At 49.7% G+C, this 23,573-nt stretch overlaps 2 protein-coding genes across 3 annotated transcripts in view; both read left to right on the forward strand.

The window, feature by feature from the left end:
• FCGBP (Fc fragment of IgG binding protein) overlaps positions 1-3,738 on the forward strand; it is a 58,884-nt gene extending 55,146 nt beyond the window's left edge. For both annotated transcript variants that reach the window (XM_027515815.1, XM_027515816.1), the window contains 2 exons: positions 3,183-3,451; positions 3,573-3,738. In XM_027515815.1, the coding sequence (XP_027371616.1) occupies positions 3,183-3,451; positions 3,573-3,582 (279 nt within the window). In that variant the 3' untranslated portion in view covers positions 3,583-3,738. The remainder of the gene's footprint in view (positions 1-3,182; positions 3,452-3,572) is intronic.
• Positions 3,739-11,155: 7,417 nt separating this feature from the next.
• On the forward strand, positions 11,156-23,505 carry FBL (fibrillarin). The gene is made up of 9 exons (XM_027515827.1): positions 11,156-11,279; positions 16,586-16,759; positions 16,849-16,950; positions 17,039-17,133; positions 18,123-18,293; positions 21,201-21,333; positions 22,342-22,454; positions 23,171-23,316; positions 23,401-23,505. Exons 1-9 carry the CDS (start codon positions 11,270-11,272, stop codon positions 23,423-23,425), a joined length of 969 nt encoding a protein of 322 aa, XP_027371628.1. The 5' UTR covers positions 11,156-11,269; the 3' UTR covers positions 23,426-23,505.
• Positions 23,506-23,573: the final 68 nt, after the last annotated feature.

Here is a 23,573-nt window from a genome sequence, read left to right on the forward strand (position 1 = left end):
TACCTCTGTGTTTAAGACTTGCTGATCACCAGTCAGCTTCATTCTCTGTGACTCCCTCCAACATACTCATGAAACAGGGATTATCATTATCTCCGTTTACTCAGAGGGGAAACCAGGGCCCAAAAAGGTGAAGTCATTTACTCAGGTCACTCAGAGAGTACCTCAGAGATCCAAGCCTTGAACCCACAAGCACCACCCATGCCCTGAACCACTTTGATGGCAATGGAGTGCTGGTGGTGACGGTGTGGACACAGGGGACCGAGATAGACTCCAGGCGCAGTGCTCGCTCAGTGGGACCGTTCTTTGAACTCCGTCAATTCCAGGCCACTTTCCTCTGCCCTCAGCTGTGTTTCAGCTTGCTCTCAGGGTCCCCTCAGGCCTGTCACTGTTTGTCTCCTGAGTCCATTCCAGCCCAGATGGGTCCTCCCTTCTGTCCCTTGACTTCCACTGACTTATCACTGTCTTGCATTTGCCAAACTCCACAGTTCTCACCACCCTGATTCCAAATGTCTAGAGAGAGTCTCTCTGGCCGAACTGAGGGCTAATGAGGACTCACAGTCTGCTCCGCCATGGCCTGTGTCATAGAGCCTCATGACCAAACACAGTCGTCAGGCTGCTCTAAAGCTCCCGTGTCCTGTTTCCATGGCCTGTTCTTGGATTGCAGCGCCATGCACCGGTGTCTTCTAGGTCCAGTAGGGGTGTAGCCCGTGCTCCACACACCCCTCCCCCAGGGGATGCTCTGCATTCCTCCCCCGTGCAGGGAGATGGTCCGAGACTCAGCCCTGCTTTCAGCAGGGAAGCTTGTGTTCTCTCTTTAGCATAGTCTAGATCAGTCACTCTTTCTCTGACTGACTCTCTGCTGGACCCATAATTCAGGTGAACAGGCCCCTGCTCTTTTGTTACGTTGAATATGTTTTTAATTTTTGTATTGGGGTGTAGTTGCTTTATAATGTTGTGTTAGTTTCTATTGCACAATGAAGGGAATCAGGCATATATATACGTGTGTCCCCTCACCTCCCTCCCACCCATCTAGGTCGTCCCAGAGCACCTAGCTGAGCTCCCCACACTATCCAGCACGCTCCCAATAGCGGTCGGTTTTACACGTGGCAGTGCGTATACGGTCAATCCCGACCTCCAGTTCATCCCACCGCCCTCCTCCACGTCTTCATGTCCATTCCCTGTGTCTGCGTCTCTATTCCTGCCCTGCAAATAGGTTCATTTGTACCCTTTTTCTAGATTGCAAATCCATGCATGAATATATTTCTTTTTCTGACTTACTTCTGTCTGTGTGACAGACTCTGGGTCCATCCGTGTCTCTACAAATGACCCAATTTCATTCCTTTTTATGGCTGAGTAATATTCCCTTGTGTATATGTACCACATCTTCTTTATCCATTCGTCTGTTGATGGAATTTAGATTGCTTCCATGTCCTGGCTCTTGTAAGTAGTGCTTCAGTGAATGAACACTGGGGTACATGTGTCTTTTTGACCTACGTTTTTTCTCTGGATATATGCCCAGGAGTGAGATTACTGCAGACCCCTACTCACAACCTTCCTTTGCTCATCTGTCCAGAAACAATTCTCTACACAGCAGACAGATGCTCTAGAAATGTGAATCGGATCGGGCCATTCTGCTGCTTTAAACTCTGCAGCGACTTCTCAGAGCAACATTCCAAACTCAAGCCACCTCCCTTCCACGGCCTGCAAGACTTTATGCGATCAGACTCCCGCTGGCCTCGCCAGCCTCATCGCCTCCAGCTCCTTCCTGAGCTCATGGGCTGTGCTGCTAACAGGCCGAGCTGGCCTTTATGCTGTTCACAGTGGACCACGCTTGTTCCCACCGCCGGGCTGCTGCGCTTCCCCCTGCTGCAGTACTCTCCTTCCAGATTTCCTAAGCCTCTGCTCCTTCTCATCCTTCAGATCTCAGTTCCAGTCTCACCGCTTCTACAGAGAGACCTTTCCCAACGCCCTACGGAAGCTCTCCCTCTTCAGCCCAGCCTCTGTGCGGTCATTCTGTTTTATCCCCTTGCAGTGCTAGTCACTCTCTGAAGTCATCCATTGTTTCTTCGTGTTTGTTGACGTGCTCCCTCAATGGCATACAATCCTCAGGTGGGCAGGGATCCTGTTCCCCTCGGTCGTCACTTTGTCACCAGTACCCAGATCAGGGTCTGGCCCCAGGAAGCAGCTGGTTTTGTGACCCGCCTGGTCCCTCTGCACCAGGCCATGTGCTGGGAACACAGATAACTCAGTCCCACTTCTTATACCATCTAAGCTTGCAGCCTGCTGAGATTTCCCGCCCGCCTCTCCAGCTGTCCTTCACAGCATCCATCCATCCTCCTCCTCTCCTCCTTCCACCTGTCCTTCCTTTTTGCCTCCCTTCCTTCCCCCTCCATTCCTTCCTTCCATTGATTCACCATCCGTCCATCCATCCACCTCTTCAGATCTGTCTACTTATCTTTCTTATCTACCTGACTTTCCAGTCATCTGGCAGAGGAAGCGTCACATACAAAAGCATTTTGAAAAAAAGAAACTTTTCTTTGAAAGAAGGCTCTCCAGGGAGTCTAACTTTACAAGGGTTAACTCATCAGAGAAAACAGACAACACTTATTTAGAAGAAAAAAACTCACCAGGTTACCACGGTTACTGAGTCCACAGCCTGTGATGGACAAACGGTCATTTTCTCACATGGTTATTACACTGGCGAGGTCATGACTTGTCTTCAGACATCAGCGTGGCAAAAATAAGGGATGAAGTTGCCTTGTTAGGGAACCAGTAACTTAACAGGACATGCTCAAGGGTTCTTTTTATTTTGGAAACTAGAATTAGACAGGATGATGCTGGGGTTTGACTCGTTGTTTCTCTCTCTGGTGCAAGTGCCTCCCCCCAGCCCCAGGTGCCTTTGGAATGTCGTGTGCACACCTACTTATGCGTTGATCCATGTCTTCATCCATCCACTCTCCGTGCTTCTATCCATTCATCCACATCTCTGATTATCTTAGGTGTCCATCTCTCCATTTGGTGCATCCATCCGGGCCTTATCTCTTTCAGCATCTGCCTCTCTGTGTTTGCTCCTTGGACTCATTGTCTTCCTTGGGGTCTCCTTTGTTGTAACAACCAGCTTCCCTGTAGTTCCAGCCTCACCTCTGTGTTTCACGCACCTTTCCCCCCGCCAAAACCACCAGGTGAATGGTCTCCAAGTGGACCTCCCAGCTGAGGTGTTAACATCTGTGTCCGTGAGTCAGAACCCTGACGGCTCTGTGCTAGTCCAGCAGAAGGAGGGGGTTCAGGTGAAGCTTGGCGCCGATGGGCAGCTGGCTGTGGTGGTCAGCGATGACCATGCTGGGAAGCTGTGTGGGGCCTGTGGAAACTTTGACGCGGACTGGAGCAACGATTGGCCTAACTCCCAAGAGACAACGTTGGAGAATTGGAAAGCACAGGACTTCTCCCCATGGTAAGGGATACAGCTCGGAGGCCAGGCTTCTTGGACCAGGGGCACCTGCGTCCTCACGGGAAGGGGGAAGTCAGGGTGGGCGCTCCGTCTACAAAAAGTGCTAAGTGTCTGTGTCTCACAGTCAGGACTGATCAGTCATCCACCGGGAAGGAAGACTGCAGGACCTGAAGCCTCTGGAGGCTGAGGGACGCACTCTGTCATTGCACGTGTCCCTCTGCTCTACCCCTTTGCTGAGCCACCGAGGCCAACCGGAAAAGCATTCAATAAATATCTTCGATTAAATTGCACACCAGTGTGTCTGTCTCATGTCTGCTTATCCATGACCTTCCTTCCTGTACATGCGTGCTTGCTAAGTAGCTTCAGTCATGTCCTACTCTTTGCGACCCTGTGGACTGTAGCCTGCCAGGCTCTTCTACCCATGGGATCCAGGCAAGAATACTGGAGTAGGTTGCCATTCCCTCCTCCAGGGGATCCCGACTCAGGGATCAAACCTGAGTCTATTACATCTCCTGCATTAGCAGGTGGGTTCTTCACCACGGAGCCACCTGGGAAGCCCCCCCTTCCTGTGCATCAGGTGTCAGATGTCTGGGGAACGTGGCATATGATGAATATTTACTGGCAGGTGAGGGGACGGCTGGATGGAGACAGATAGATAGATTGGGAAAGATGTAGATGGGGAAATGGGAAAATGGGCAGTTGGATGATTAGAAGAATGGATGGATGAGAAAATGAACATTTGGATGGAGGGAAGAAGTAGAAAATGAAAATATCAACAGCTTCTAACTTTATAATCCGGGCACGGTAATTTCTCTGCCACTCAGTTTCTTCATATGTTTTAGTCCACTCAGGTTGCTATAACAAAATATCGTAAAATAGGTGGTTTATAAACAACAAACATTTAAATTTCGCACAGTTCTAGAGCCTGGGATCCCTGGTGGCTCGAACAATAAAGAATGTACCTGCAATGTGGGAGACCCGGGTTCGATCCCTGGGTGGGGAAGGTCCCCTGGAGACGGGAATGGCAACCCAATGCAGTAGTGCCTGAAGAATTCCATGGACAGAGGAGCCTGAAGAGCTAAGGTCCATGGAGTGGCGAAGTCAGACACGACTGAGCAACTAACACTTTGACTTTCACTAGGGCCTGGGGAGTCCAAGAGCAAGGCATCAGCAGATTTGGTATCTGGTGAGCGCCTGCTTTCTGGTTCATGGATGACCATCTTCTCATGTGTCCTCACTTGGTGGAAGGGCAAGGGAGTTCTCTGGGCCTCTTTTATAAAGGCAGTAATCTCATGCATGAGGGCTCTACCCTTATGACGTCTCACCCCACCAAAGTCTTCATCTCCAAATACCATCACGTTGGAGGTCAGCTTCCGACACAGGAATCTTGAAAGGACACAAGCATTCAGCCAAAAGCATCATACTTAAAGTAGAGCTAAAGATAGTCCCTACCTCACAGAGTTGGAGTGAGGACTTAAGGTGTTCGTCCAATCTACGCATCAAAAGCTGAAGTCTCTCTTCTGTCCTAACTCTCTCTCCTGCCCTGCCTACACTAGTCTCCCCCACCTCAGTGACTATCACTGCCAAACCTCAGTCAGAACATGGGGAGTTATTCTTGATTCTTCCCTCATCTTTGCCCTCCACTCTGTTCATCAAAGCATCTTTTTGGATTGTATTGAAACATAACTGAAATCTGCCTGCCTTTCTTATCACGCCCACTGTCACCACCTGGTTCAGCTGGCATCATCATGCGTACCATCTGCTCCTCCCCGCCTGTAATTCATGCTTACAGCCACTAGAGGACTCTTCTTTACCTATAAAGAGTACCACTGGCTATTGATCGTAATAAAATCAAATTCCTTCACCTAAAAGGCCCCTGCCAATCTCTTATTTTTAAAAAGTATTTATTTATTTATAAATAAAGAGAATTGGACCACAAAGAAGGCTGAGCCCCAAAGAATTGATGCATTTGAACTGTGGTAGTGGAGAAGACTCTTGAGAGTCCCTAGGACAGCAAGGAGATCAAACCAGTCAATCCTAAAGGAAATCAACCCTGAATATTCATTGGAAGGACTGATGCTGAAGTTGAAGCCCTAAAACTTTGGCCACCTGATGCGAAGATCTGACTCTGAAGACAAGGCCCTGCTGCTGGGAAAGATTGAGGGCAGGAGGAGAAGAGAGCAACAGACGACGAGATGGTTGGATGGCATCATCGACTCAATGAACATGAGTTTGAGCAAACCCCAGGAGACAGTGGAGGACAGGGAAGCCTGGCATGCTGCAGTCCACGGGGTCGCAGGGTCGGACACTACTTTGTGACTGAAGGTTTATTTGGCTGCACCAGGTGTTAGTCGTGGCATGCAGGATCTTTAGTTGTGGCATGTGGGATCTAGTTCCCTTACCAGGGAGTTGAACCTGAACCCCCTGCATTGGGAGCATGAAGTCTTAGCCGCTGGACCACCAGGGAAGTCCTCTGCCAACCTCTTCTGACTCATCTCCTATCACTGTCATTATGATTTGGGAACCTTATCTTTCAGGGTATTGAACATGCCAAATTTTTTACTTCATTCCTTTGTGAAAGAGCTGTTCCCTCCACTCATCACTGACTAGATGCTTCTCATCCTTCAGATGTCCACTTACCTGTTACTACCTTACAGAGCCCTTCCACAACCACCTCACTGAAAGTGGATTTCCTCTGTTACTCTCTGTCCTTAACCTGTGGGGTCTGCTGCAACTCCGTGTAGTTAGTGTCCGAACGAAATTAAATTGTAGGACAGCAGTTGGAGTCTGCAGAGAACTGGAGAATTGCTTGTGGTGGAAATATATCTAGTGTCTGCAGTGAAGTGTATGAACACAGAAACAGATTTCTTTTATAGCAAAGGAAGTTAACAGGTGCCACAGACTGGTAGATATGGGTCAGAGGATGCTGAAATTGTGATTCCTTGTATGTTCTCATTCAAATGGGAAACACAGTCATCAGTTAAGAGCAAGAAAGAAAAAGTTTTGAGGTCTGATGAGAGAGAAGAGAGTATAAAATGATCCTTCAAGAAAAGGGGTCCAAGACTTCTTGGTGGCCAGTGGTTAAGAATCCTCCTGCTAATGCAGGCCACACAGGTTCGATCCCTGGTCCGGGAAGATCCCTCGTGCCATGGAACACGTAAGCCCCTACACCACGACTACTGAGCCTGCACTCTAGAGCCCATGCTCTGCAACAAGAGAAGCCACCGCAATGACAAGCCTGCACAACTCAATGAAGAGTATCCCCTGATCACCGCAGCTAGAGAGAGCCCATGCACAGCAACAAAGACCCACCCCAGCCAAAAAGAAAAGAGAAAATCGTTCCAGCTGCTTTGGAAAAAAGTGTCAGTAGGTAAACATACTCTGATCACATGACTCAGCCATTTGACTCCTGGAACTCTTCTCAAAAAAAAAAAAAACAAGAAAAAGAAATTATCTGTCCACACAAGTACTTGTAAGTGAATATTTCATAGCAGCATTATTCATAACAACCTCCATACTGGAAACATCTGGAAAGCTCATCAACAGGTAGACAGACGAACAAAGTGTGGTCTAGCCGTACAGTGAATTCAGCAATGAAAAGGAACCAACTAGTGATACATGCAACCATTTGGAACGTGATGCTAAGTGACAAAAACCAGACACAGAATTCTACGTATTGTATAATCTTATCTATATGAAATGGGATGATTGAGCTGTTCTGAAACTGAATTGTGGTGATGAGTGTATAAACTAAACTTACTAAAATGTGTTCTATAATGTGTTGACCTCTACACATAAAATAGGTGTTTTTTTTTTAACAAATTGATCTTTTAAAAATATATTTATTTATCTGTTTGTTTCTATGTCCGGTCTTAGTCGTCACACATGGGTCTTTCATTGTTGTGGTACATGGGCTTCTCTCTAGTTGTGGTGGGTGGGCTTTGTTGCCCCTCGACCTGTGGGATCTTAATTTCCTGACCAGAGATTGAACCTGAGTCCCCTACATTGGAAGATGGATTCTTAACCACTGGACCACCAGGAAAGTCCCCAAAGAGGTGGATTTTATGACATGTAAATTATGCCCTAAGCATTTAAAAATGAGCACATTGCCGATACTACTAAGAGAAAAAGAAAAGGAAAGGAAATGGGAGAATGATTTAATTAGGGACATGTGATAGGATGGCTGGGCCATATTAGGGACTGCTTGGGGTCATGTGTCAGAGTAGGTGTGGGTTTTTCTCCATCCACATTTAGCTGCCAGTGTGCAGGTGTGAAGGAGGTGGAGAGTGGACTCAATTGGGTGCCAAAGGTAAAGTTAGAAGTTTGAGGGCATGAGGAAAGAAGAGGAGATAACAGTGGATGGGGGATTGGGCTGGGTGGTGAGAGTAGTGTGATCATGAGGAGGTGAGGTGAGGGGCAGGGAGAAGGAGGTCAGCTTCATGGGGCTGAAGTGTCCTCGGAGCAACAGTTTCAGAGGGAGTGAACTGGAGAGACAAGAGGTGATGGGCAGACAGTGAGATGCATGGAACTGAGATTCTGCAGGGGCTGCAGTTTTGGGGCTGTCACTGTCTGGGGGTGGGCCTTTCTCTCTCAACAGCCTGGGACCTCGGCACTGCCACAGTCACCATTGTGTCCCCTGCACAAAGTCTGCGTGTGGGAAGGAAGGTTTGGGCGGAGGACGAGATCGCTAGAGGAGAGGAAGTCAAGAGATCCAGAGGCCAGAACGGTCACAGGATCATCTACCTGAATTTGGAAGTCAACAAGAATTATGAGAGGAGCAGCTTGGGTGGCCATGAGCCTAGAGCTAAAAAGATGAAGTGAGCTGCAGTGACTTGGGAGTCGATAAAGCTGGTAACAAGAAGGGGAGCAGGTTCTGTGCAGAAACTTCAAAGTGAGGATCTTACAGAGGAGGCAGAGGATGGTTTTGAAGTAGTCTTGAGGAGCTTATTGCATATACAGGCCCGGTGAGCATGAAGGCTGAGGAAGAGAAATAGCCTCTGCTTAGAAGCGCTGCACAGAAAGGTGTGTCTTCCTGGGAGAACTAGGTTGTGGTCAGAGCAGGAAGGTAAAAGGAAGGTTCAGGGGACATGGGGGACATGCAGAAAAGCCCTCCAGGGATGCCTCCTCTATCCCAGCCCTGACCATTCTGCCTGTACTGCGCCGCCCCCCGCCCCCCCATTGTGGCCCTGACCCCTCTGGACTGCCACTGTCAGAGGACCAGGGCCTGGCATGTCCAGGAAGGCTGGACTCTTTCAGTCACCACTGTGCCCCCAGCACAAGACTAGCAGGTATCCCCCTAATTATTCACTGTGTGCTCAGTCACTCAGTCATGTGCGGCTCTTTGTGGCCCCATGGACTGTAACCCACCAGTCTCCTCTGTCCATGGGGTTCTCCAGGCAAGAATACTAAAGTGGATAGCTATTCCTTTCTCTATGGCTTCCCAACCCATTGCAGACAGATTCTTAACCCTCTGAGCCAGCAGGGAAGCCCAGTTACTCACTGGTAGTACCCGTTTCAGGTCTGCAGAGCAAGTTGGCAGGTGCAATATCTCAGAGCCAGGAGATGGTGCCAGGATTCCAGAATACAGCCTGCGCTGTACTCTGAGGATTGTCATCCATTTTTCTTTCCCTTTTGTGGCTGTACTTTGAGGCCTGTGGGATCTTATTTCCCCAACCAGGGATGGAGCCCGCACCCCGTGCATTGGAAGCGTGGAATCTTAACCACTGGACCACCAGGGACGTCCTGGATTTTCATTCTTTAGAAAAAAAATTATTTTTAACTGGAAGGCAAACAGTAAGATCCAAGAGTAGTAGATAACACTACTCTGAATTGGAACCATTTGAAATATTACACAGTTCCTGGAAATGCAGCATAGACTCCACAGATTTTCCATCTTAATATGTAAACAAATTTTCAGGAGTGTTTCTGGAACACCCTGCACAGAGAACTCAAGACAGCACAGGTTCATTCATTCCTTCAACAAACATTTAGGGAGCACCCATTCTATCTCGGAGAAGGCAATGGCACCCCACTCCAGTACTCTTGCCTGGAAAATCCCATGGATGGAGGAGCCTGGAAGGCTGCAGTCCATGGGGTCGCTGAGGGTCGGACGCGACTGAGCGACTTCACTTTCACTTTCCACTTTTATGCATTGGAGAAGGAAATGGCAACCCACTCCAGTGCTCTTGCCTGGAGAATCCCAGGGACGGCGAGGCCTGGTGGGCTGCCGTCTATGGGGTCCCACAGAGTCGGACACGACTGAAGCGACTTAGCAGCAGCAGCAGCAGCACTCTATCTATTCTGGATACAAAATGATACAACAATGAACAGAACAGACCAGTGGATTCTCCTGGAGGTTGTTACTAATTTCTCATAGTAGCACATGTTTTGCTTTGTGGAATCAATATGAGGATGAATATTCAAATTATAAAATTACAAAGTGCAAAATTCTCAGTATTAATAAAGAAGCTTCTCCATGTTCCTTCCTCCGCCTGCATCCTGATCTGGTCCTTCCTGTCTCCTCCCTGATCCATTGCAGCAGGCCCCGCCTTGGTTTTCCTGCTTCCACCTCTATCTCTCACTCCCTTTCCCACATTCAGCCAGAGTGACCCAGGTCAGATCACATCCCTTCTCTGTTCAATACCCTCCATCTCACTCAGTAAAAGTCAAAGTTCTCACCCCAAGGCCCCACACAATTTACCTGTGAACCTCCCTGCCCGCTTCTCTTCCCCTCTCCCCTGCTCACTCTGCCTGAAACACATTCTTCAGTGTTTCTGCAACTCTCCTTACCTTTCCTGCCTCAGGGCCTTTGCACATGCAATCCAACCTGCCTGGAACTCTTTCCCCCCAGACAGGAGCGTGCCTCACTCACTTCCTTTAGCTTTTTGCTCAAAAGTCACTGGATGCATTCCTTGAACACCCTGTAAGAAATTTCACCCCTCTTCCCAACACCAGTCTCCAAAGCACTTATTTCTCCAAAGCACTATGGCCTTCTACCATTCAGCATGTTTTTACTAACTTGTTTGGTGTCTGTTTCCCTCATAGGAATATGAGCTCCAGAATTCGTATGTCTTGTTCCCTGCTGCATTCCCAGTGCCTAGAACAGAGTGCCTGGTACATGCAGGCACACAACAAATGCTTTTCCAATGTATGAATGGAGTCCAGATTTGGCCCTTATTCTTGGGGATGGAAATGGATCAGGGAAGGCTTTTGAGTGTAGAGGGAATTTTAGGCAGTTAACTGGGAATAGAGAAGAGAAGCAGAGGGCACAGCTCCTGCGAAAATTTGAGGATGAGCCCTCATTACTGAGATTTCCTGGTGGCTCAGACGGTAAATAATCTGCCTGCAATGCGGGAGACCAGGGTTCCATCCCTGGTTCGTAAAGATCCTCTGGAGAAGGGAACAGCAACTCACTCCAGTATTCTTGCATGGAGAATCTCACAGAGGAGCCTGGCGGGCTGCAGTCAATGGGGTCGCAGAGTCGGACACGACTTAGGGACTATATTTTCGCCTCGTAATTACTGGGGTACTCGCACCTGTGAAAGAGAAGCGGGAAGCGTGTTTAGTGTAACGACCTCTGCACAGGTCACGGTACCGCCTAGGGCGCTCGAGGGGGCGGTGCCCTGAGAAGCTCAAAAATTCCCGCCCACAGTGAGCGCGCTGGGGTCGGGGCGGGGCTGCGGCTCCGAGGGGCGGGGCTGCGTGGTCGCGTCACCCACTGTACGTCGCCGCGCGCCTGCGCTCCTTCCCACGTGCGTCAGCTTCAGTCGCGTGGAGCCCGGGAAGCCACCGATTCCTGAGCCCAGCAGCTCTGCGCTCGCTATGAAACCAGGTGCAGCCCGGGGTTGGGGTCTGGGTCAGGGCTGGGACTCGGCGGGGAGTGGAGTGCCAGGCGGGAACAGAGGGGCGGGGTCTTGGCCTGGCGGGCAGGGTTTCTGAGCCCCGAATCCGGTCTCTTTGTGAGGAAGGGTCCTGTTCCGGCCTCTCGTGGGAATGAGAGGGCTTGGTTCCGCCCTAGGAGCGAACCTGAGCCTAGGGTTCGGGTTCCTGGTCTAGAGGTTTGTGACTGACTCGTCAGAGGTCACCGTCGTGAGTCGAGGGTCTTGGGCTTAAAATTGGGGATGTCCTGAACTGGAATTCGTTTCATTGAGGCCGTCAGTAGGGGTCTTGGATATTGGGCCGCGGGCGGCAGTCGAGGGTACTACCCAGAATCTAGATCCAGACATCAGGGGTCTTGGATCTCTGGGCGTGGGATTTGTAGATTTGACCTCATCGCGAGACGGAGAGTCCCTTATCTTGGGCTGGATCCTCTTAAGACCCCGTATCCTGCCCTGTCGCTGCCGTAGCTACAGTACCCTTGACTTCACACCCAGCTTCTCGGAGAGAGCCGCATAGATGAGTATTCTGGCCTGATAGTCTGTGGCCCACTTTCCCGCTCTCTACTCTCCCGAGGGGGGCGGATCCCTAAGCATGGAGTGAGATCCGGAGCCTAGTGATCCTCACCTGCGGTGAGAAGTGAGGTGAAACTTCACACACCGAGTATAGGATTGTGGGGTGGGGGAGGGAGGTAATCACAAGGCGTGAGTGGTTTTATTCATTCCGGTTTTACTGGAGATTCTGATGAACCCTCCGCACCTCCCTCCTAGTGGAATGAGGAGAGTCCCTGCTTTGACAGCAGAAGGGCCTCCCAGTTCAAAGTTTCACTCCTAACTAAGCTTAACTCACTGTGTGACCTTGGGCAAGTCGCTTTACCTCTCTGAGCCTCAGTTATCTCATCAATAAAATGGCGCCCAGTTCAAATTTAGTGAGAGCATGTTAAGAAAAAACAGCTCATGGTGGTAATCCTTTTGCAATATATGTGTATGAGCTGGACAGGTTGTACACCTTAAACTTTCACATATAGTTACATTTTGTCTATTATACCTCGCATAGCACAGTGCTTGACGTATAATAGTGTTGGTTCTAATTATTATCTTTACCATTCTCATCAAGGGGAACAAAATTAGGGTCCTTTTCCCCAGATGTCTCAGCTCTTATAAATCAGGCTGATTTCCTCCTCCTCCCCGCAACTTGCTCCCCTGGAGTTGGGGAAAACTTCCATCATGACAGAGAGGGTCTGTTTCTTAGTACAGGTTTTCTTTTTTCTCCCTCCTTCCCCTTTGGCCCGTGGAGAAATGGGGTCATCTGGTCAGGGGTAGTGGAGTTTGTGACTCCACGCCCCCTCCCAGGTTCCCTTTCTCTTCAGTGTTTGGGGATCTTCTGGTGAAGTGTCAGGTGGTGCCACCTGAGACCCTGGCAAGCCCACAGGCATCCTGTGGTCTGATTGTCCCAGGAATGGAGGCTACATCTTTTTCCCAACCCTGCCCTCACTGTGTTAGGATAAGAAGTTGTAGAAGTTGTCAGGAGTCAGCTGTTTAGCAAGGATTTTTATTTATTTATTTTAGGCTGTGCTGGGTCTCCGCAGGAGATTCAAGAGACGGGTTTGATCCCTGGGTCGGGAAGATTCCCTGGAGTAGGAAATGGCAACCCACTCCAGTATTCTTGGTGAGAAAATTCCATGGACAGAGGAGCCTGGCAGGCTACAGTCCATGAGGTCACAAAGAATTGGACATGATGGAGCACGGGTCTTCACTGTTGTTCGGACTTTCTCTAAGCACTGGTTTAGTTGCCCCTCAGCATGTGGGATCTCCCCAGACCAGTGATCGACCTCATGTCCTCTGCATTGGTCAGTGGATTCTTAACCACTGGACCACCAGGGAAGTCCTTTAGCAAGGATTTTAGTCTGGTTGAGAGAGGAAGTCTTTGGGAGATTTCAAGCAAGGATATGACGTCAGTCAGACTTGACTGAGACATTTAAACGGATCCTTCTTGCTCTTGAGAAGGAAATGGCAACCCACTCCAGTATTCTTGCCTGGAGGATACTGTGCACAGAGAAGCCTGGTGGGCTGCCTTCTATGGGGTCGCACAGAGCCACACACGACTGAAGCGACTTAGCATGCATGCATTGGAGAAGGAAATGGCAACCCACTCCAGTATTCTTGCCTGGAGAATCCCAGGGACAGAGGAGCCTGGTGGGCTGCTGTGTATGGGGTCACACATAGTCGAACACAACCGAAGCGACTTAGCAGCAGCTTCTTGCTCTGTGTGAAAGGTTTTAGAGGAACAAGAGTGAAGGCAGACAGAGCAGTAAGAAGTGGTTGCTGTCATCTACTTGGAGATGATGTGGCTTGGACCAGGGTGGCAGCAGTCGGCCTGGTTGACAAATTGTCACCCTTTCGGATATGTTTTGGAGATAGAGCTGATAGTTTGCATGTGGGCATGAGAGGGGTCAAGGACAATTCAGGGTTTTGGTGTGTGTAACTGGAAGGGTGGGGTGCCAGTTTGGAGATGGGGAAGGCTGTGGCAGAAGAGAAGTTTTAAACTGGGGGTCTGTTTAAAAACCAAAACTTTTTTTTTTTTTTAATATGTGAATGTGTGTTTTTCTGAGGAGTGGGTACAGCCCATTTTTCTAAGAGCTCCAGGAACTGAAATAGGATCATGCATACTGTGCCCCATACCATGCCCACACGTTCTGGGTCTCTGTTTTGGCAGGACTGGGTTGAGGGTCTCTTAGGCATAGTGGTTTCTCCCCTAAGTAGGAAGGAGGAGAGACTTGCTCCCCTGAGTTTGAATAATATATTCAAACTGTGTGTAAGGCAGCATATTAAGCGCTTTTTGTGTGTTGTCGTTTAATCTTTACAATTCTATGATGTGGGCACTGTGTTATTTTCCAGATCTCCTTCTTACAGGTGAACTTTTCAAGACACCCATGAACCTTGCCTACTCTCTAGGGTCGTGAATGGAGTGGCCATCTCCCTGTGTTCAGTCCACGAGCTGTCTCAGGGGAGGGACCGGGGCTCTGGTCACTGTCCGATCACCTGCTTCCTGAGTGGATAGAGAGGGCGCTTTCTTCCTGAGGCAGAACCCAGGACTTTTAAGAGTCATCAGTAAACAGCTCATTTAATTTTCATGGAGCCCATAGTCCCGCAGGATGCAGTGATGACCTAAACAACCATCCCTGTCCGTTTGGAGTTGATTCCAGTGGGGGGAGTGGGGAAGAGGCAGTGATAATTGTTAAAATGCCATGTATGATAATTGGCAGGAAGAAAAAGAAAGTGGAATAAAGGCCAGGTAGCCAGAGAAGGCTGGTCTGAGGAAGGAACGTTTGGTCAGAGACTTGCGTGCAGTGGAGGGGGCCTCCACTTGCGTGCAGTGTCCTCAGGACCCAGGCAGAGGGGACAGAAGATGTCAAGGGTGTAGAAGCTGGAAGTGGTGTTGTTCTTGGGGAGGAAGAACACAGGACCTAGCCTAGAGTGAGGTCAGGAAAGTCAGCAAAGCCAGTGTGGTGATTCTCAGTCTGGGCCACACATTAGAGTCACCCGAGGAACTTTAAAGTCCCAGGCCTGGGCCCCCACCCCAGACAGTTACTCAGAATTGCTTGCATGGGGCAAGCCCACTGACTTAGGACTTTGGAAGCCCAAGAAAGGAACTGATTCCATTTAGAATGTGATGGAAAACCTTTAGAATGTGATGCCCAAACCTGAAGGAGTTTGGGCAGGGGAATGGTGAGAGCCGATTGGCTTTTCTGAAAAGGTCAGTCACCAGCTGCCGTGTGGGCAGGAGACTGCAGAGGGGGCAGGAGACCAGAGGCCGGCAGCTCCCGGGTAGGAGTTTGAAACCAGCTCATTCCTAACACTTACATTAGGACTAGCTCTTCAGAGTTCTACGTTTTCATTTTTAATGCTTTTAAGATGATCGAAGCCTTCATGGGGACTTCCCTGGTAGTCCAGTGGTTAAGACTCAGAGCTTCCAAGGCAGGGGGCTCGGGTTCGATCCCTGGTCCGGGAACTGAGATCCCACATGGTGCATGGTGTGGCCAAAAGAAAATAAATTAAAATTTTTTAAAAAAGAGGAATAAACCCTTCATAGGGTGGGAATATAACACGCCTTTGCAAAAACTTTAGCAGGTTTAATATTGAATAGTTTACATCAAGGGAGGTCATTTGAAACCACGGATTTTCACACAAATGATTGGTAACTCCATTTTTCTGAAAGTACAGCAGAGCTTTAGAAGCCGTCGCAGAGGTCAGATACTGAATCTGTGAGCACCAGGAGAAATCTCTCTGCTTCAGACATTGCTCTGGGCTCAGCAAACAGTGTTTGCTGACTCCCGAAGTGATGAAAATCAAGTCTCTCTGAATTTTTTTTTCCCCTAAACTTTCCATCATGTTGACAAGTAAGTAAACTGCTTATAAGCTGTTGCCCATCCATAAAGGACAATTTTTGGTTTTTGCTTCCCCCTCACCGTTCCCACCCCCACCACCAAGGTGGGGGAGACTTGTGTGTGTTTAGAAGCAGGGGGAACAGTTAGGGGGAAAGATGGATGCCGAATGCGCCCCCCGCCAACCGATTTGGGGCTAGCACTTCTCTGCCACACACAAGGTCCTGAGTGGGAGAGCGTGAAGAAGTTTCAGGGCCTGCGGGACCCTCCTGTCACAGCACGTGGCCACACACGGCATGCACTCTTTTTCAGACTAATCAATATTGGAAACAGAACAGATCCTGTGAATTGACTCCCCAGCCGAGGAAAGCAGAATATTAACAGTGCTCTGCCTCCACCCGTTTTCCTTCTCATCCTCATCCTATAATTTCACCCTCCCCAGGCCTAATAGTCAGCTTCACATTTACCACATCCTTTTGTCTCTGTAAGGGGAAAGGAGTGCATGGGTTATCATCTAGGTCTACACACCTAGTCCTGTTCAGTCTTGGTTGTGGCTGGACTTTTTAAAAAGGATGTTGTGTCTGACATGGGTTTCTAGGGCTTGCTTTTTCACTTACCGGGATTCTGAGATTTTTCTATCTGTCCCATGTTGCTGTTAACCTTTTTGCTTTGATGGCTGTGAACGGTCGAGTCTCATTCATCCCTTCTGCTGATGGACGTTCGGGTCAGTCCTGTTGGTTCTGCCGTGGACACGTGTGGACACCTCTCCCAGTGTGCGTGTGCACACGTTTCTCTCCTGAGCAGAGTCCCTCGCTGTAGAAGTAACTTCTCAAGCTCCATGGCCCTGTTGACGATTCCTATTTCTGTTTCCATCACAGGGTTCAGCCCCCGCGGGGGTGGCTTCGGTGGCCGCGGTGGCTTTGGTGACCGTGGAGGTCGCGGTGGTGGCCGCGGAGGCTTCGGCGGGGGCCGAGGAGGCTTCGGCGGAGGCCGAGGTCGCGGTGGAGGAGGAGGAGGCTTCAGGGGCCGTGGACGAGGAGGGGGAGGAAGAGGTGATGGACCGGGCTCTCCCGGGGCTGGGGGCTGGGGCGGGGAGGGAAGCACGGTGGGGTTTAGCTCTCACCATGTCTCGGCCTTGTAGGTGGCGGGTTCCAGTCTGGTGGCAACCGGGGTCGTGGTCGGGGAGGAAAGAAAGGAAACCCGTCGGGGAAGAATGTGATGGTAGAGCCCCATCGACATGAGGGTGAGTGAGGAGGGCGGGGAGCCCACCGGGGTTAGGAGGGGGCGGTGCCCTGATGGGGTGTTGACCCTGCTCTGACCCCTTCCCCCAGGCGTCTTCATTTGTCGAGGAAAGGAAGATGCACTGGTCACCAAGAACCTGGTCCCTGGGGAATCCGTTTACGGAGAGAAGAGAGTCTCGATTTCGGTGAGACCCCATGCCTGACTAAGCCGCCAGGGCCACCAGCAGTCTGGTCTCCCTGCCCCACACTGTTCATCCTACACGAGACAGCCAGGGGATCATCTTAAGCTACAAGTCAGATCACACACTCCTCTCCCCAGACACTCCTCTCCCCTCTCCCCCTCCTCCGTGACTTTGCACTGGCTTCAGGTTCAAGTCCTGGGTCCTCACTGTGACTGGGGGGCCCTGCACATGCTATCTCCCTCTCTCCCTAACCACGTGTCTTCTAGCCACTCCCACAGCCTCCCCATTCCCCTTGCCTGGAACACTCTCCTCCTCCCCGCTCCAGGCAGGGCCAGTCCCTTATCAGGCATCTCTGGTCAGCTGTCACCTTGTCTCCCTCACAAGGCCCCCTTGCCCCACCCTGTCTAGCAGAAGCAGCCCTCACGACCTCTCTGCAGGCTTCCTGCTGCCCGGAACTCACTTCCTTATTGACCTGAGTGAGCCCTCAGCTTCCGGCAGTTCCTTCTCCCGGGCTCTCCTGGCCACCGCCTTCTCATCCTCACCTGCCCTCGCCCTGCTCCCCAGACTTCACACGCCGCTTCCTGGCTTGACCCTTCTCCTAAGCACCTGTCACTGGCTCCTGTGCCGTGTGTGTCCATTCAGCGTGTCCTCGCTCCTGGAGGGCAAGGCCTGTGTCCCCTTTGGTGTGTTTGCCCAGTGCCTGAGCTTAGGGGCCGGCACAGGCAGCGCTCGTAGAACGAACACAGAGGTCTTGCCTTGCTCTTGTCTGGGATGATCTTGTCCCCGCCACTGCCCCTTCTCCCTGAGTCAGGAACCCCCATGAGAGTGCAGGCCCTGCCTGTCGTGGTCATTGTGGTCACAGATGTATATACTCATTTGTTTCTCGTACAATGACTGGGGGCCCAGGCCCTTTTGAGGGCCCTAGAGTTAAGAGCCGTGGGGTCTTGCAGAAGAGCCTGGTACTGACTTCTGTCCCCATCTCTCCGGTACAGGAGGGAGATGACAAAATTGAGTACCGTGCCTGGAACCCTTTCCGTTCCAAGCTGGCAGCGGCGATCCTGGGCGGGGTGGACCAGATCCACATCAAGCCGGGGGCCAAGGTCCTCTACCTCGGGGCTGCCTCGGGCACCACCGTCTCCCACGTCTCTGATATCGTCGGCCCAGTGAGTAGACAGGGACAGGAAGAGGTGGGAGGGAGGGAAAGGTCCCCTCCTCTGCCAGCCTGGACTCAGAGGCCCTGGCTGCTTCCCTGCACCAAGGGCCTGGGAGCCAGGCCCTTCCTGGTCACAGTGCCTGTGTGTGAAAGCAGTGGCTTGAACCACATGGTCACTGGAGCTCCATTCAGCCTCACACCTGAGTTCTTGGCCTGGAGCGAATGGGCTTGGGTGTCGGGGTAACCAATGTTGCGGTGGCCAGAGCTGAGAGTACATTTGATTTGATTGCTACCTCTCTGGGACTTTCCTTGCAGTCCAGTGGTTAAGACTGCAGGCTTCCACCGTAGAGGGTGCGGGTTCCATCCCTGGTTATGAAACTAAGATCCTACATGCCATGTGGTACAGCCAAAAAAAAGATAGCCCTCAAATCTGGGCTTCTGGTTTCCCTAAACAGGAGATTGTCAGTTTGGGGGCCTATGCTTCTGTGCGGCTGGATGGCCTCCCTGTTGAGAGGGCACCCAGACATCTCAATGATCCCTTACTCGGCTATGAGGCTAGAGGGTATGTAATTTAATGGTTAAAAACCCCAGACTCTGGTGCAGGTTCTTAACAGTGAAGTGGCTTTCAGCAGGTACTTACTCTCTCTGAGCTTCAGTGTACCCCTTTGGAAAATGGGTGATTGTGATGATAAATGAATTAAATCCTGTAACGTGCCTAGAGCAGTGTCTGGCCCAGTGCAGGTATTCTTAGCTGTTGTGTCATCTCTGTGCCCTAGCTTCCTCATTTTAAGCCTGAACTGGGGGCCTGGGCTCTCAGATCAGACAAAGTAGGATGGAATAACCCTCGGACCTAGTTTTTTCATCTGTAAAATGATAACAAGGGCTTCCCAGGTGCCTCTAGTGGTAAAGAACTCACCTGCCAATGCAGGAGATGCAAGAGACATGGGTTCAGTCCCTGGGTTGGAAAGATCCTCCAGAAGGGCATGGCAACCCACTCCATTATTCTTGCCTGGAGAATCCCATGGACAGAGGAGCCTGGAAGGCTACAGTCAGTGGGGTCACAAAGAGTCAGACAGGACTGAAGCAGCTTGGCATGCACACACACATCATGATAACCGGTCATTAAATGGTAATGTTTTGATTTGGGGATTTGAAGAGCTGCTTGTGGCTTCAAGAAAATTAGAGATACCAAGGGAACATTTTATGCAAAGATGGGCTCGATAAAGGACAGAAATGGTATGGACCTAATAGAAGCAGAAGATACTAAGAAGAGGTGGCAAGAATACACAGAAGAACTGTACAAAAAAGATCTTCATGACCCAGATAATCACGACGGTGTGATCACTCACCTAGAGCCAGATATCCTGGAATGTGAAGTCAAGAGGGCCTTAGGAAGCATCACTAGGAACAAAGCTAGTGGAGGTGATGGAATTCCAGTTGAGCTATTCCAAATCCTGAAAGATGATGCTGTGAAAGTGCTGCACTCAATATGCCAGCAAATTTGGAAAACTCAGCAGTGGCCACAGGACTGGAAAAGGTCAGTTTTCATTCCAATCCCAAAGGCAATGCCAAAGAATGCTCAAACTACCTCACAATTGCACTCATCTCACACGCTAGTAAAGTAATGCTCAAAATTCTCCGAGCCAGGCTTCAGCAATACGTGAACAGTGAACTTCCTGATGTTCAAGCTGGTTTTAGAAGAGGCAGAGGAACCAGAGATCAAATTGCCAACATCTGTGGATCATCGACAAAGCAAGAGAGTTCCAGAAAAACATCTACTTCTGCTTTATTGATTATGCCAAAGCCTTTGACTATGTGGATCACAATAAACTGGAAAATTCTGAAGAGATGGGAATACCAAACCACTTGACCTGCCTCTTGAGAAATCTGTATGCAGGTCAGGAAGCAACAGTTAGAACTGGCCATGGAACAACAGACTGGTTCCAAATAGGAAAAGGAGTACATCAAGGCTGTATATTGTCACCCTGCTTATTTAACTACGCTGGGCTGGAAGAAGCACAAGCTGGAATCAAGATTGCAGGGAGAAATATCAGTAACTTCAGATATGCAGATGACACCACCCTTATGGCAGAAAGTGAAGAGGAACTAAAAAGCCTCTTGATGAAAGTGAAAGAGGAGAGTGAAAAAGTTGGCTTAAAGCTCCATATTCAGAAAACTAAGATCATGGCATCTGGTCCCATCACTTCATGGGAAATAGATGGGGAAACAGTGTCAGACTTTATTTTTTGGGGCTCCAAAATCACTGCAGATGGTGACTGCAGCCATGAAATTAAAAGACGCTTACCCCTTGGAAGGGAAGTTATGACCAACCTAGATAGCATATTAAAAAGCAGAGATATTACTTTGCCAACAAAGTCTGTCTAGTCAAGACTATGGTTTTTTCAGTGGTCATGTATGGATGTGAGAGTTGGACTGTGAAGAAAGCTGAGTGCCGAAGAATTGATGCTTTTGAACTGTGGTGTTGGAGAGGACTCTTGAGAGTCCCTTGCCTGCAAGGAGATCCAACCAGTCCATCCTAAAGGAGATCAGTCCTGGGTTTTCATTGGAAGGACTGATGCTGAGGCTGAAACTCCCAATGCTTTGGCCACCTCACGCGAAGAGTCGACTCATTGGAAAAGACCCTGATGCTAGGAGGGATTGGGGGCAGGAGGAGAAGGGGATGACAGAGGATGAGATGGCTGGATGGCATCACCAACTTGATGCACATGAGTTTGGGTGAACTCCGGGAGTTGGTGGTGGACAACAGGGAGGCCTGGCGTGCTGCGATTCATGGGGTCACAAAGAGTCGGACACAACTGAGCGACTGAGCTGAACGCAGTATATGGGCCAGAGTAGGTACTCCATACAGGAGAACTAGTTATCATTGTTATTTTTGTTTGACTTTGATGTCTTCTAGGACGGTCTGGTCTATGCAGTTGAGTTCTCCCACCGTTCTGGCCGTGACCTCATTAACTTGGCCAAGAAGCGGACCAACATTATTCCTGTCATTGAAGACGCTCGGCACCCACACAAATACCGCATGCTCATCGGTGAGGGGTCTAGGGTTGGCTTGGGAGAGGGCAAGGTGTGAGACAGGCCACCCCAGGTGTCCTGGAGGAGGCCCCCGGAGTCCTGATTCGGATGGAACTGGAGTGGATGAACAGGTTGAGTCTGCAAAAATGTAAATAGTCTGGGGAGCCAGGTGAGGTGGAGGTGGCGGTCCCGCTTCAGGGACCCAAATATCTGGGTCCTTGGGCCAACCTCTTTCCCTCCAATCTCCTGACATTCCCACTTCCCGCTGAGTACTTCCTGCCTGCCTGCCTCCAAAACCCAGTACCTTTTATGCTACCCCTGACTTAGGCATAAAAACCTCCTTCAGAGGTCCTCATCAGCATCCTCTGGTGACATCATAACCCGGAAAGCACACCTAGAGGGACCCATTGTGAATATTAATAACTTTGTTTTTTTTTTAAAAAAAGTTCAGAAACATAGTATAAAAATTGAGCATCTATAAAGCACCCCCAGAGGTAACTGATCTGAACAATTTGATGTTGGCTTTTCCTGATTTTAAAAAAAAGTCATTGCACCATCTTTTCATTTTTTTAAGTTTTTCTTCCTGTGAGTTTTTTTCCCTGTGCATTCATACCCTACCTCTGTCCTGCAACTTTTCTTCATTTCACAATCCTGCAGACGCGATTGCCTGTAAGTGCTCACCTTTTCTTGCCTTTTTGATGACGTGTCTGTCTCCCCCCCAGACCCGGGAGCGTCTCGAGGGCAGGGTCCGGGTCTGACTCGTCTCTGTGCCCCCCACGGCCGGCCCGGGGCTGGCCACAGAGTAGGTGGCAATATGGTCTACAAGAGGAATGAATGATTGGTGTAACTGGGCTTTGGACCCACCTTGGGGGCACTGTGGAGGGTGGGGGATCATTGCCGGGGGAGGTGATTCTGGAGGCAGGGAAGACTGCCAGGAACCTGCTGGTGTTGGGGCTCAGGCCCCATGGGAGGAGCTGGGAAGATTACGTGGATCCGGCTTTTAACTGCTACTTTTTTCTCCCTAGCAATGGTGGATGTGATCTTTGCTGACGTGGCCCAGCCAGACCAGACCCGGATTGTAGCCCTGAATGCCCACACCTTCCTGCGTAATGGAGGACACTTTGTGATTTCCATTAAGGTGTGGAGCTTGGAGGAGTCTATGGGGTGGCGGTATCTTCTTGGAATATCCTGATTCAGTGTATTCCCAGCTCCCTATAAGCCACCCAACCAAATAGAACATAATGAAAAATGTCTACAAAACTAAAAACCATAGAATTTAAAGAGGCTAGACTATAGTGGTTGAGTGAGTATCTGAGTTTGGATTCCTGCTTGCTGTGTCTTTGAGCAAGTTACCTAACCTATATACCTGTTTCTTGTAAAATAGCGACATTAGTCCTGTCTCTTTTAGTGTTGATGTAAGGACTACACTTCTCAGTATATGTGGAATGTTTAGAACAGAACCTGGTATAAAATAAACAACAGATAAATGCTAGGTGCATTTTTAAGAAGTCTTTTGAAATTCAGAGGCTTCTCCAGTACTTCAGCCAGATTCCCCATTCTCTTTTGCTGCGTTTGTTTTTGGTATTCTCAGCTGCATAATTCCTAAAGAAAAGGAATTAGGAGGCGAAAAAATGCGTAAAATTTAAACACTAGGTTTTAGATAAATAGGGTTCTGTTGAAGGATTTTTGTTCCAAATCCAAACCAAATAGAAAACTTGTCTCACAAAGTCTTTTCGTACATTTCCAAAGTCTAGTCTCCAATAAAAACAAATTCTGCTGGTTTAAAGAAGCACAAAAGGTGGGGGGGGTGGTATCCCAAAGCTTGCCTCAGACTTCAAATCCTCTCTTTTGCAGGCTAATTGCATTGACTCCACAGCTTCCGCAGAGGCTGTCTTTGCCTCTGAAGTGAAAAAGATGCAGCAAGAGAACATGAAGCCCCAGGAGCAGCTGACCCTAGAGCCGTACGAAAGAGACCATGCTGTGGTCGTGGGTGTGTACAGGTGAGCACGAAGCCCCATCAGTACTTGTGTTACGAGTGCCCCAAAGTGGTGACGGGCTCTTCTAAGTCCACTTTCTTCTCTCAGGCCACCTCCCAAAGTGAAGAACTGAAGCCCAGCGCCACTGGATCGCCAGAGAGTCTGTAGCTACTGTTACACGTTTGTTTTTGTATTAAAAGACTCATCAGTCGCTCCGTTTGCCGCTGATTGCTTGACGACGTCTATTCACAGGGCGCTTGCAGTGCGCTGGGTCCACCGGC

This window comes from Bos indicus x Bos taurus, chromosome 18 (assembly GCF_003369695.1).
Source record: "Bos indicus x Bos taurus breed Angus x Brahman F1 hybrid chromosome 18, Bos_hybrid_MaternalHap_v2.0, whole genome shotgun sequence".
In the NCBI taxonomy this organism is placed as follows: Eukaryota; Metazoa; Chordata; class Mammalia; order Artiodactyla; family Bovidae; genus Bos; species Bos indicus x Bos taurus.

Bases quoted from the DNA above. Each gene is read 5' to 3' on its own strand.
- FBL (XM_027515827.1), top strand. The intron at 21,334-22,341 runs GTGAGGGGTCTA...TTTTCTCCCTAG, and splicing joins CAAATACCGCATGCTCATCG to CAATGGTGGATGTGATCTTT. The intron at 23,317-23,400 runs GTGAGCACGAAG...TTCTTCTCTCAG, and splicing joins GTGGTCGTGGGTGTGTACAG to GCCACCTCCCAAAGTGAAGA.